The 14,217-nt window shown below is 43.7% G+C and overlaps 1 protein-coding gene across 2 annotated transcripts in view; it reads left to right on the plus strand.

Annotated features, from left to right (window-relative positions):
- The first annotated feature begins 3,495 nt into the window (after positions 1-3,495).
- ITGA4 (integrin subunit alpha 4) overlaps positions 3,496-14,217 on the plus strand; it is a 91,804-nt gene continuing 81,082 nt past the window's right edge. Inside the window, exons 1-2 of one of the 2 annotated variants that reach the window (XM_030324491.2) lie at positions 3,496-4,473; positions 4,831-4,952. In XM_030324491.2, coding sequence (XP_030180351.1) covers positions 4,268-4,473; positions 4,831-4,952 — 328 coding nt within the window. In that variant the 5' untranslated portion in view covers positions 3,496-4,267. The remainder of the gene's footprint in view (positions 4,474-4,830; positions 4,953-14,217) is intronic. The other variant, XM_030324489.2, reaches the window with a different exon arrangement.

The raw sequence follows: 14,217 nt of genomic DNA on the forward strand, positions 1-14,217 counted from the left end.
GGGGCAAGTGGCCAATGGCAATTTTGCAAAGTCCTAGGGTCCGTGTCAGCCCTGTGGAGTCTGTACTGGAAGAGCAGTGGGAAATTATTTAAAGGACTTAAGCTAGGGAGTAGCATGCATGATTTGATAGAATTTAAAAGTTCACTTCAGCTTCTTTGTCGAAAATTGATAGTGTGGGGAGGGATGAGTAGGGAAACCAGGTGAGAAGCCCAGATGAGGTCTCTGCACTTGGAAGAGGATACCAGCAGGGCAGAAGACAATAAACGGATGAACTTGAGATATATTCTGAAGGTTGAATTGATAGACCTTGACGATTGATGGAGTGACGATTGATGGAGTAGATGTGGGGAATAGAGAGAAGAAGAAATCAAGGATTATTTGCCAAACTTCTGGTCTGAACAAGTGGGCAGATGGAGTGCTATGTGTTCGAAAGGAAGACACTGGGTGGAGGAAAAGTTTAGTCTTGAATGAGGAACGGAACTCAGTGTTAGATATGTTACGTTCACAATGGCCGCTGGACATCCAAGTAGAGAGGCACTAAACATATGTTCATAAAACCTATGAACCTGGAGCTCTCAAGAGAAACATGGAGACATGAATTGGGGATTCATGGTGGCATTTAATAATATTACGTAGCTGGTACTGAAAGACGCAGGAAATGGGTTAGATCTCCTAAAGAGGAGAAAGAGAAGGAAAGAGGGCTAAGAATGGAGCCCCGGGGCTTTACAACACGTGTGGTGCAGAGAAAAGAGCCAGCAAAGGACACTCATAGTGGCTGGATAGAAAAGGGGAAGAAAATCTCAAAAAGGTAGCATTCCAAGAAGAGAGGTTTTGAAGAAAGAGGAATGTTTATTCTGAGAAGCTGGTGAGCCTTTATTAGAGTCCTCTCTACTGGGGAGGACTTCTTACCAAGGATAGAGATCACCTGCTATTTCAACTTTTGAGTCCTTGCTGAGGCTCCTGGCACACAGTGGGCACTTGAAATCTATTGATCAAATGATACATATTAACTGAATGAGTGCACATTTAAGTTTAGTTGAAGGTGAAATGTAGGCATAAGTCATTTTGAAAAGTCCTCCTCTTCTCCCCACCCGTGCTCCTCCCCCCACATGATTCTCACACTTGCCTACAAAAGCATTGATTAGAGACATAGCAGTATCTTCAGGCTTTTGCAAAGCAATATGAAACAAACACCCTTTATTTCTACTGACTTAAGAAAAGTGAACTGTTCTATAAGCCTTGGAGGAAGGAAACTCAGGGCTAACTAACATAGGGTGTGAAGTAGTTATGGGTGGTTTTTCTGCAAAAGTGGTGAAATTATAACCATAATCACAGAAATAAGTTCTTGCCTTATTAAGTGCCCTATTGACTGCTACTCTTCTTAATTATGTGATGAAAAAAATTATGTTGAGTGGATTTCATTGCATAAGAGTTTGGTAAAGGAGGGAAAGAAAGAGGTAGGTGTTGAGGTCAGTGGCGTGGTTGGAGTCTGGAGGGTGTGGGAATGCTTTTTTTTTTTTTCAACACTTTTTATTTATTTTTGGGACAGAGAGAGACAGAGCATGAACGGGGGAGGGGCAGAGAGAGAGGGAGACACAGAATCGGAAACAGGCTCCAGGCTCCGAGCCATCAGCCCAGAGCCTGACGCGGGGCTTGAACTCACGGACCACGAGATCGTGACCTGGCTGAAGTCGGACGCTTAACCGACTGCACCACCCAGGCGCCCCGGGAATGCTTTTGATATATCTGCTTCTGAAGCCTCAACTGAAAATGTTGTGGCTGCAAACCAGAGGGACCGCTGATTTCAGAATGATGACAACCTGAGCTAGTTGTAGACTGGGTTGAAATCAGCACATAGATCTACCCAGAAAGAAATATACCCTGAGTGGAAAAACAGAGTGGGACCCTTCACCATGAGCCTCATAGCTACTTTTCTGGAAGCCATTTCATTTCATTTTTAAAATAGATTTAACACAGCTTTTTTTTTTTTTTTTCCTTTTACTTTGTTGCAAATAATGAGAGAGGGTTACTATTCCTCTTGTTTTGTCTGTTGGCCAAAGAGTAAAAATAATTGGATTGGATATGGCTAGAGTATCCTAACATTCCACAAACATCTCAAACTCCACCTGTCTAAAACTTAGTTCAGCAACACCTGCCAGTCATACACGTTCACCTGTGCACACACACATGCATAACTTCATTCCCCCACTGTGTTTTTTCTCTATGAATTAGCACCACATACCCAGATCCCAAACGGACACACTCTGACTTCTTCTCAGCTTTACATTCATATTTAACAGTACTATCACCAAGTTCTATTGGGTTCTAACTCTCAGATATCTCTTGAATCTATTTTTTCCTCCATCCCCCTTCCTAGTTTAGGGCAATGCCATCTTGACATGCACTGTTGCGGGAGCCTCCCAAATCAGCTTTTCTGTATTCAGTCTTTTTATTGCAAACCTGCAACCCAAGACAAATCCTTCAATAGCTTCCTATCCACCCCAGCACAGAGTTAAAAATTCCTAACCTGGCTTAGGATGTTCACGATGTGTTCCTGCTTCCCTAGTCAGCTTCCTGTAGTACTCACCTGTGTGTGGGCAGATAAATGATCCAGCCAAGGCCTCCTCTCCATGTTCCTTTATCTGGCCTTCTGGGCACATCCCTCCTCCCTCCTCTCGAACTGCTCAGCCTAACTCACTCCTCTGTCCTTAAACTATCGTTTAAAGTGTTCCCAAGGCATTCAGAACTTTTCCTAGTCATGCAAAGTTTGTCTATCGTCCACTTGGCTAAAAATTTTCCTGAAGGCTTGTCCTGCTTTGCTCACGGTGGTATCCTGTGGGCTTAGCATAGTGACTGCTCAATAAATATGCTGAAAAGATGAACAAGTATTTTAATTATGTGTCTGCCATTACAACTTAAGATGTGCTATTTGTTTGGTTTTAATGAGCCTCTTTTCTTTCTTTTTTAAAATCCATACAGCAATAATTAATAACTGAACCTGCATCTCCTGCAAATATCAGCTTAACTATCTATGGCGTCTTTCTGGTTGCTCTGGAAACTTAAGGCACATCTGGAATGCACAGGGATAAAAATCATCACCCATTTCAGGTATGTAGTGCTGTGGGTCTCCAGCGCATTTTCAGGGGCTTCTTATGGTATCTGTCTCTTCACCTCATACTGGGTGGGTCTAGACCCCTGATGGCAGGTGTGTCCGGTGGCAATGATGGATACCTGAAAGTAGGAGCATCAAGAACCAGAAGGAGATATCCGTTAAAGTGAGGCAAGTCATTGCTTCCTTAACCCAGCCTCCCTGTTGGACTCAGCAACAGCCGAAATAAACCTTGTGCCATTCACCCTGACCAGCTCACCACTAGTCTGCCTCAGGAACGCAGCCGGTACTTTAGAGGAAGCTTGGGGAGGAAGGAAGTGGGCATAGAAGGGTGCAGGGCACTGAGTCCTGAAGTGAATAGCCATAACGTCTTTGTCACCAAAATATGCCTCAGGAGCTTTCAGGGAGTTCTTTTTGTTTCTAGTTGCGGCCCTCTTGTTAATTTCTCTAGCGGTTGCTAACGCCCCGGCAAATCAGAGACAGACCTTAACTATCCACGAAGGATCCAGACGGTTCCCTGCCTCCGTCCTGGTGCCAGAGTTTGTGGCTGGCTTTTTTTGGGCTACGCTGGGCAGGCCACGGAGACCCTATGCTCATAGCGGTGCTCGCGCGGGGCAGGTTGGGGCCACGCCGCTCCGCAAGCAGGCCTTAACTAAGGTTAAAAGGCTAAGTCCCGTGTCCCTTCCAGCTCCACTCTTGCAAAGCCCGGGAGCCCGAAGTCATCCCGCGTTCCTCGGGCTTGGAGGCCCCGGCCCGGGCGCGCGTCCGACACAGCGGAGGTCCCCTAGCGCCCCCTACAGCCACGCGCGGGGTGAGACGGCGCAGGGTCCTGTTCCTCCGCACCACGCCCGGGACCCCACCCAGCGGCGGGCGCCCCGAGACCGCGCGAGCGCCCGCACCTCCCGGCTGCAGAAACGGATCGTGGGGCCCGGCGGGCGTGCTGCATCCCAGATCAACTCAGATTGCTCCGCCCGCGGCGGCCCGACTTCCCCTCCCTTCCTCTGTCCCTCCCTTCCTCCCTCCCTCCTTCCCTCCCGCCCGCCGGCGCCGGACACGCCGCACTTCTCTTGGGGCGCTCTTCCCCTTGGCCGACCGTCTCATCCCGCGCAACTTTGGGACAGCGGCCTTTTGGTGTTGAATGTTCCCCTCCGAGAGCGCATGGCTGGGGAAGCGAGGTGCTGGCCGGGTCCCCGAGGGGCCGCCGTCCGGGAGGCGGTGTTGCTGCCGCTGCTGCTGCTGTGCCTGGGCGTCCCGACCGGGCGCCCCTACAACGTGGACACCGAGAGCGCGCTGCTCTACCAGGGCCCCCCCAACACCCTGTTCGGTTATTCGGTGGTGCTGCACAGCCACGGGGCGAACCGATGGTGAGTGGAGTGGGGCTCGGCGCTCTGGGCACCTGGGAGCCACGAGTGAAGGGCGCCTCAGGGATTCCCTGCCGGGTTCAAACTTTCCTCCCTCTGGAGGAGCCAGAAGGGGAGCGCTGCGACGGCCAGATCGTAGGGTCTGCTCGGGAAACGAGCCGATCTCGGGGTGGCACGCCTCGGGTGCGCTCTGGCGCAAGGCTCTGGAGCTGCGGGGCCGGGGTGGCGGTTCGGTGCGCGAGGCGGTGGGCGGAGGAGGGGGGGGGATCGCCCCGCTGCCAGCTGCAAGCGTGTAGAGACCAGGAGTTCAGTGGGCAGCACGGCTCACGTCTGCGTGCACGTGCACGTTTCTCGCTTTAGGCTCGTAGTGGGGGCGCCCACCGCCAGCTGGCTCGCCAACGCTTCAGTGGTCAATCCTGGCGCGATTTACAGATGCAAGATCGGAGAGAATCCAGACCTGACGTGCGAACAGCTCCAGCTGGGTGAGTTGGGCCTGGGACCAGGGGCGAGTGACCCTGGGGTAGCACAAGTCGTGGAAAACTCCATGTTGCCTATTCTAGTTTAAAGTGAATGATTTTCACCCTTCCCTCAAAACCATTCTAACCTTGGTAGTGTAAAAGTGACTGCCTTCTTTCTGCCAACATTTTTCTCCCTTTTGCTTATGAGAATGATTGCAGTACTCTGGCAAAACTCTGGAGAGGAAAGTTCCTTATGATACGTTCTCTTCACCTCTCCCTCTCTCCTCCTCATGTAAGACACATTTTAAATAAGTCTCTCAGCACATTAGGGACAGGATCCAGCTAAGCCATCACTTAAGAATTTTATTTCCATCTTTGACCTATCAGCCTTGTTAAAGAAAAGGCTAAGGGACAGATCAGGGAAAGCAGTTGGAGTTGATCCCATATCCTGACATTTAGCTTAAGGACTTTCTAAAAAAGAAAATGATACAGTTTTATGTAGAATATGAAATGTAAAAGAAGAGAACAAGGAAAAATTGGCATCTCCATTGTTAATATAATTTAAATGAGGACTAAGATATAATTGTCAATTTTTCTCTCCCCAAACTCTCATGTTAAATGAATACATCTATTTGAAGTCATTTCTTAATGTCTCTTCTTAGTTATGCGACAACTTGAAAACAAATGTGTTTTTTGAGGCACCTGGGTGTCTAGTGGGTTAAGCGGCCGACTAGCTCAGGTCATGATCTCGCTGTTCGTGAGTTCGAGTCCCAGGTGGGATCCTGTGCTGACAGCTCAGAGCCTGGAGCCTGCTTTGGATTTTGTGTCTCGCTTTCTCTCTCTGCCCCTCCCCTGCTTGCACTCTGTCTCTGTCGCTCTCAAAAATAAATAAAACCATTTAACAAACAAACAGGCAAAAACAAATGTGTTTTCATGGGGGAGGGGAGAAAGTTCACATGTCAAAGCCAAAAACAAATTTGTTTTGTAGACACATGGAGGAAAAAAGGGGAACTAATATTAATTTAGACCTATCTTGTTCCAAACACTGTTAGACACTGCTATATGTATATGTTACTTAATTTTTTTTCTCCTCAAAGCACCAGTGGGTCATGGTTGGCATTGTTCCTACTTTACACGTGAAAATTCTGTGACTCAGAGGGTTGTAAGTATTTTTTTCTAAAGTTACTCGGCTAATGAGTGAAAGATGGGATCTCAGGTCAGTCCAGTCAGCTTGGTTCCAAAGCCCAAGCCCTTTCCTTTCCTGTGTGTGTCTTCAGTGCAGACAAAATTAAATGAAGAGTCCAATATGTTGTCTGCTGTACTGATAATGTTCTCTGTGAATGGTGAATAAAAGGTTATAACTGGTACCTTTTTCATATTTATCTTTGCCATAAATAGACTATTGGGATAAGCTACTGCATCTTTAATCCCTTTTTCTTTTTAGAGTAGTCCTTGCTTTTTCTCCAACTGGGAAGCTGGTTTCCCTCATTTAGAATGAATTCAAAGAGAGTATGCCCATAACTCAGAGAGCATCCATAAAAGTCTAGCAGTTGTGTGCAGCATGTAGAATAAACCCTAGCCTCTCATTAATTGTCTTCCATCCCCAAAAGGCAGACTAGGAAAGCCTAACACGTTCACAGACCTACCCATTTGGAATAATTCTGCAAAGCCTAATTCTCATTGTATGAGACAGTTGTGGGATGAAGAATTAGCGACTGGAGGACACAGCGTTGGTCTGCCAGAGGATCTTGACAAAGTCTCAGCAAGGACAAGTTGCATTTCTGTTGTCCTGTCACGGTTTCCTGACCCATGGCATCATAACTACTGGCTTTTAGTACCTACTTCCTGTCTGGAAGGGCACTGAATCTATTTCTAGATGTCTGTGTTTCACTGGAAAGATCACGTCATAATATTACACACAATTTGAGATTAAAATGCCCGTCAAAATGGAAGAAAAACCTAAATTTGGGGGCATGTGGAGCATAGAGATTGACTATAGAAACATCCTCAGAGAAATGTATCCATGGTAGATACGGAACAAGCATGAATTAAGCGAAGATTTATTGGATGGATAAACGAACAAAGGCAAAGTGGAAGTTTGATTGTCATCAACCTGATTGATGAATAGGAGAATAATTAGAAATGATAAGTCAAATGACATTTTCTAAAATTTATTTTTGATAGAGAGGGAGAGAGAGAGAGAATAGGGGAGGGGCAGAGGGAGAGGGAGACACAGAATCCGAAGCAAACTCCAGGCTCTGAGCTGTCAGCACAGAGCCTGACACAGGGCTTGAACTCATGAACTGTGAGATCATGACCCGAACCAAAGTCAGACGCTTAACCAACTGGGCCACCCAGGTGCCCCACCAAATGACATTTTTAACTTTCACATTTTCAGTCAATGCAAAAAGATATTGATGGAGATAAACAGCAAAAAAGAAGACAAGATTTTCAGTCAATCCATTGGTTGAAACACTTATAGCCTTGGTAATAGCTTGGCATATTTGCAAAAGAATTGACTGAAGTTGCCTCTCCTATAACATTTTAAACAGTATACCTTCTGTTCCTTAAATAAGGAAATCGTGTTTCCATTCAGAACAAACTCAAGTCACTTGAAGCTGTAAAATAAGGGATTGGGGATGAAGTCTAGCAGAGAAGCACTGAAAACAATAAATTGGTCATGAAAGACATTTAAGGATTTTCAGGTTTGTGAACTATGTAATATTTTCTGTGAAGAAGTTTTAAGAAAAATTTATGTAACTATGGACACACACAGTATTCTAATTCTGTAGATTATGAGGATTGCCTCAGTTTTCCTGTCTCAAATGTGGGTCACTATAATGTATAGAAAATGCTTAGCTCAATACCTGACATAGAACAGATATTTAAAAAGCATTAATTTATTTCTTTTAGTCTCTATTTTCTACTTAAATCTCTATCTGTATGTTATCTGTTATAGTCAGGTTGAGGGTAATAAATAGGTAATTAATAAACAAAGAAAAAAGTTACATGCATAAAGTAAGAGGTAACAGTTGAGATGAAACATGGTGAGAAATATTTTCTTGTTGACTCAACCAACAAAATCTTACAATTAAATATTGAGCTATGGTTGCCATGTCAGTAAGGTGTTTTCTTTCACTTGGAATGGCTTCACTTACTATGAAGGAAATGAAGTTGGCAGGTCTCTTAAAACGGTGCCCATCTCCTAGTAATTTCAATACTATTCACTTGGACTGGTGTTTAGGTTTCAGAATTTCAGATCAAAGTTTGAATCAGATGGACTCCTCCCTTGAAAGAGGAGATCGATACCCTCCCGTTACATGCCTCCACCCCTAGATGATGTTGTCACACACTGTGGTGTATTCACTGTGGCCATAATCAGAAGTGAGCAGCAGATGCCCGTTGGTCTAAAACGTCCAGGGTGTAAGGTGTCGCGAGTAAGATACGCCTTTCAGTGAAGTGAATTCATTGTAGAAGAGGCACTTTGCATCCTGCGTGCAAACAGGCTTCCTCCACCTCCCTGCCTGCCTAAGAAGTGTCTCTCCTCTCACTTCTTCCCTCCTTCCCTCTGCCAGCCAAAGGAAGGTGGTGTCCCCATCAGGAAGGCCTGAGCCCAGATATGTTCATGAACACTTTGTGTCTGAGGAGGCCATAGTGACTTCACATGTCCAGTTGCTTTTCCACTCAGATGTTCTGTGTCTTTGCTGAGGCTTTTTAAAAAATGTTTACTTATTTATTTTGAGAGAGAGTGTGTAGGGGAAGGTCAGAGAGAGAGAGAGAGAGAGAGGGCGAGAGAGAGAGACCCAAGCAGGCTCCACGCTCAGTGTGGAGCCCCATTCAGGGCTCAATTTGACTACCATGAGATCATGACCTGGGCTGAAATCAAGAGTCAGACACTTAACTGACTGAGCCACCCAGGCACTTCTTGTTCAGGCTTTTTAAATTTTTAATTTATTTTTATTTTTATTTTTTTATTAAAAAAGTTTTTTATTACATTTATTTATTTTTGAGAGACAGAGCATGAGCAGGGAAGGGGCAGAGAGAGAGGGAGACACAGAATCAGAAACAGGCTCCAGGCTCTGAGCTGTCAGCACAGAGCCTGACGCGGGGCTCGAACTCACAGACCACGAGATCATGACCTGAGCCGAAGTCAGCCGCTTAACCGACTGAGCCATCCAGGCACCCCTGTTGAGGCTTTTTTAAAGGAAACTGTGATCACAGATGACTCCAGAACTGTATGTAATCATAGACTGTCCATGGATTACCAATATTCAAAGCATTTAGAATATAATAAAATACATAAATGACTTTAAAATTATACGAAACAGATTGTTTTTATTTGGTTATTCAGAAGATATTTTAGGTCTTTTATTACTTTGGAGTCACCACTAATAGCATTATATGCTTGCTACACTCACACACACACACACACACACACATACATACACACACACACACTTATCTGGGTAATAAAAGTCTAAAGTTACACGGTTACACTGCCTGATATGGTAGCCAGTAGCCACATGTGGCTGTTGAGCATATGAAATGTAGCTAGTTTGCAGCGAGAGGTGCTGTAATATTGGATTTCAAAGACTTAGTATAAAAAAAAAGAATTAAAATAACTCATTAATTTTTTAGATATTAATTATATGTCAAAATAAATATTTTAATATTGATTACATATGTAAATGAGAATATTTTGGGTGTGTGAAATGAGGTATATTTTTATTTTTGTTTATTTTTTTTTAATGTTTATTTCTGAGAGAGAGTGTGACAGAGCGCAAGTGGGGGAGGGGCAGAGAGAGAGGGAGACACAGAATCTGAAGCAGGCTCCAGGCTCTGAGTTGTCAGCACAGAGCCTGATGTGGGACTCAAACCCACAAACCACAAGATCATGACCTGAGCTGAAGTAGGATATTTACCTGACTGAGTCACCCAGGCGACCCATAAAGGAGATTTTTTAAATTAATTTTGTTTATTTTACTTTTTAATGTGGCTACCATAGGGGCCCCTGGGCGGCTCAGTCGGTTGAGTGTCCGACTTCAGCTCAGGTCATGGTCCTGCAGTTTGGTGAGTTTGAGTCCTGCATCGGGCTCTCTGCTAACAAACAACTTGCAGCCTGGAGCCTGCTTCAAATTCTGTATCTCTCTCTCTCTCTCCCCCTCCCCTGCTCATGCTCTGCCTCTCTCTGTCGCTCAAAAATAAATAAATGTGAAAAAAAATTAATGTGGCTACTATAGGATTGAACACTTCACATATGGCTTATATAGTAATTTCTTTTGGACAGCACTGCCCCAGAGAATTATAAATTCCCTGCATGAGAAAACACCAACTTTGTAGCAGGTGCTTCCCCAGCGTCTGTGTGTAAATGAATAGGACTTTCACTTTTTTTTCCCAGACAAGTGCTGTATAGTTACTAGACCTTTACGGTTCTTGCTTGTGCCTCTCTTTTCTTTACTGGAAAGAACAGTGATCCATCGCAAGTTAGTCATCATTATTCCCCTTCAGATTTCTTTCTAGAATTTTATCACCCTAGTCAGCCTCCTGGCTCATTTTAAATAACCTGTTTGGAAGAGGTGAATTTAATTAGCATTGTGCCATTAAACTAATGATTACCTCATTCTCACTTCTGCCTGATTTGTAGGAATTATTAGCTTAACATTGAAGGGCAAACAAACCTCACACTTCAAATAATGTTGCAACTTCAAATAATGTTCTTGATAACTTTTCTTTTTCATTTGCAAACTCTTTAAATTGTAGCTTATGAAGCTGATACAGACTGGTCATTTTGAAAACTTGTCCCTGAACATAGGTTCTAATCATGCAGAAAATCAAGACAGAGAGCTTCATTAATAAACTATCATGTTAAGAAACGTAAGTTCCCTGATTTCTAGAAATTTCCCAAACTTCGTCTTTAAAGAATGCTTGCCATTGAATTTGAGAGGTGAGGTTTTCTAAATGCATTTTGCTTTTTGCCTTGAGTTTACTTGGTCACCCACTAATATTCCTAATGATTAAGAATATCTCCCCTTAGCAACAGTTCTAGGGCCAGATATGGCAATCCATTGTACACGTGGGTTGTTTATTCTTTCAGTCATTTACTGAGGACTGCAAAAGGGCTAGAATTTGGATGTAAGAAAGAAACACGGTCCTTGCCCCCAGGGGGGTTTACAGTCTCTAGCTCAGGTTCTTCTAGGAAAGTAGGGTGAGAACATCTAATCTAATTAGAAATAGAAAATAAGGTGATGGCTTCCTGAGCAATTGATGTTCAACTGGAGAACTGAGTAAAACTCGGGGGTTGGCTAGAGGCAGAGGTTTACGGGAAAGGGTGCCAGACAGAGCCAACGGTGTGTATGAAGACCTGAAGTCTTTGAGAGCATGGCATCTTTGAAATGCAAGAAATACGCATACGACTGGACTGTGGAGTATGAAGTGGATGGTAGGTTGGAGATTATTTTTAATACAACTTTGTGAGCTGTCTTTAAGGAGTATGAATTACCCACTGGTAATTGAACCTGGGGACTGACCTAATCAGATTTGTGTTTTAGACAGATACTTCTGGTTGCAGAATAGTGAATGCTTTGGAGTAAATGAGTCAAGGCTGAAGGTAGTAAGACAGTTGTAGAAAGATTTTGTTATAATTTAGGCTACCTATGATAAGTGCTTGTACTAAGGCACTGGCAGCAAGAATGGAGCAAAATAGATATTCTACTGTTATTTAAGAGACAGACTCAATAGGACTTGGTAATTATTAAATGAGAGAGATGAAAAAGGAGGTTTCCAAAGGTGTTACCCAAGGTTCCGACCTGGGCTGTTGGATGGATGATGGTGTTGGCCACAGAAGACATAGGAGTAAATATCTAGTAGTCAGTTGGATGTATGGGTCTGCTGGGCAGGAGAGGTCTGTACTGGCAATTCAGAGTTCACTGCAACTGACATAGAGATGGTAATCAAAACCATGGGAGTTAATGAGTTTAACTTGGAAACTCTAGGCTGAATAGATCAGAGGGTCCAGGATAGATCCAGAGGATTCCTACAGTTTGACAATTGGCTTGAGCAGTGCTGCTCAACTCTAGCTGAAACTTGGATTCTCCTGCAGAGCTTTAAGAGTACCAGTTCTCATCCTAAATAAATAAAAATCTTTGCAGGTGGGTCTAGATAGGTGTGACATTGTGATTTATAGTAAGAATAATATATTTGCTTTTATTCCCTGTTTTTGGCACAGAGCTCCTAAAAGTCTTGAAATTTTCTAAGAAAGTTACAAAGGTGTCTTTTGTTAATGAGGTGGCTTTTGGACCCTACCTAAGGATGGGGGCTGGTTGCCAGTGGAGCCAAACATATGATTGGAGGGTTGGAACTTTCTGTCCTACCCCCTAATCTTCAGGATGTGGAGTGGGGTTGGAGGTTGAATCAATCACAAATGGCCAATGATTTAATCAGATATGTCTGTGTAAGGAAGCGGCCATAAAAGCCCAAAAGGACAGGGTTGGGAGAGCTTCTGGGCTAGGGAACAGAGTGGAGTACTTAGAGAAAGTACTTTCCTCATGCCTTGCCCTATGCATTTGGTTGTTCCTGAGTTATATTCTTTTATAATAAATTAGTAATCTAGTAAGTAAAATGCCTTTCTGAGTTCTGTGAGGTGCTCTAGCAAATCAATCAAACCCAGGGATGGAGAATTTGGAACCTCTGAGAACCAGGTGGCCAGAAGTATAGCTGACAACCTAGACTTTCAATTGGCCTCTGAAGTGTCTGTGTGTGTATGTGTATGTGTATTGGGAGAGGGGCAGTCTTGTAGGACTAAGTCCTTAACCTGTGGGATTGGGTGCAATCTCTGGATAGATAGTGTTAGAATTGAGTTGAGTTGTAGCTAGTGAATTGACCCAGCTAGTGACAGAAAATTGCTTGTTGGTGGTGTAGAAACCACTCTTCCACCCCCACCCTCTATAAAATGGAATTGAATGCAGAATCCTTAGTAGGGCATTAGGGTTTCCAAAGGTCCCCAGATGACACCAATATTCATCCATGGTTTCAAACAACTGGAGAAGAAAAGAGGAGCCTGAGAAAATGACTAAGAAGGAAGAGCCAAAGAGGTAGCAAGGAAATCTGGTCAGTATGGCATTATGGAAGTCAAAAGGTGAGAGATTTTGAGAAGAGATGAGTGGTTGGCAGTATCGAAAGTTGTCAAGAGGTCAAGCAAGGTAAGAACTTAAGAGATTCATTGAATATAGAGAGAAACTGTTCATGAATAACCTTTTGGTCAGACCAATTTTAGTGGTGAAGCCAGACTACAGAGAGTTGAGAAGTGAGGAGCGAGAAAATATTGGTAGCAGGTGTCAACAACTTTTTTTATCTGGTTTCTTCCTTCATTGATTAAACACATTTTATTGGTTACTTATGCCAGGTACTGGGAATACAAAGTTGAGTAAGACTTTGAAGCTCGCAAAGAATTCAGTTTAAATGATGAGATACAGGTAAACGTTAGATCATTAATTATGAGAATATGCAATAAACGTGATGATGGAGACACAGTGGGGAGAGGAAATTGTTTGGGTGATGAGAGAAGGGTTCCTGGAAGAGCAGATACCTGAGTCGTTAAGCCAGTTCTGACCAGTTTTGACGAGAGTGTAGTAAAAGCTCAATAAATGTGAAATGGATGGATACATTTCTCAGATTTGGGTGATTCCTCTGCTGCACACGTGAGCATCATCCCAGGAGGTCTGGGCCAGCCTTGGTTTCCAGAGATCCTGCCTGCTCATACCAGGAAATCTAAACAATAGTGGGCACTCCTGAGATAGGGAGCTTGGAACTGACCATCTTTAAAAACAGGGCTTTTTTTTTTTTTTTTTTAAGATAGCTGGAAGCATCAAAAGGGACCATGGAAGTGGACTTACAGGTGGTCAGTGATGCAGTGTGTTTGTTCTGATATCTGATGTCTGTTCTGTTAACCCCCAAGAATTGGGCGGGGGGAAGGAATCTTTTTCTTGTAAATTATTTGAAATACCATAATTCACAATAAATACATTCAGAAAGAGTAAGCATGCAGATGTTGAATCTCTTTTATGGGAAATATTGTGTGAAATGGATTAGAGGTGCCCTTTTAACATTACACCCTATATGGATTCTTTCAACGTATACACTACATTTGTGAAATCATTCTAGGTCTACCTCACCTGATACCATTCTTGGTTTCTTGTGAAAGCTTTCTACTATTCTTGAGCACATCACTTTGCCTACAAACCGTTGTCTCCGTAACATCTTATCCCATCCTTTAAACCTTGGACAGAGACAT

The sequence above is a fragment of the Lynx canadensis genome, chromosome C1, assembly GCF_007474595.2.
Source record: "Lynx canadensis isolate LIC74 chromosome C1, mLynCan4.pri.v2, whole genome shotgun sequence".
Classification (NCBI taxonomy): Eukaryota; Metazoa; Chordata; class Mammalia; order Carnivora; family Felidae; genus Lynx; species Lynx canadensis.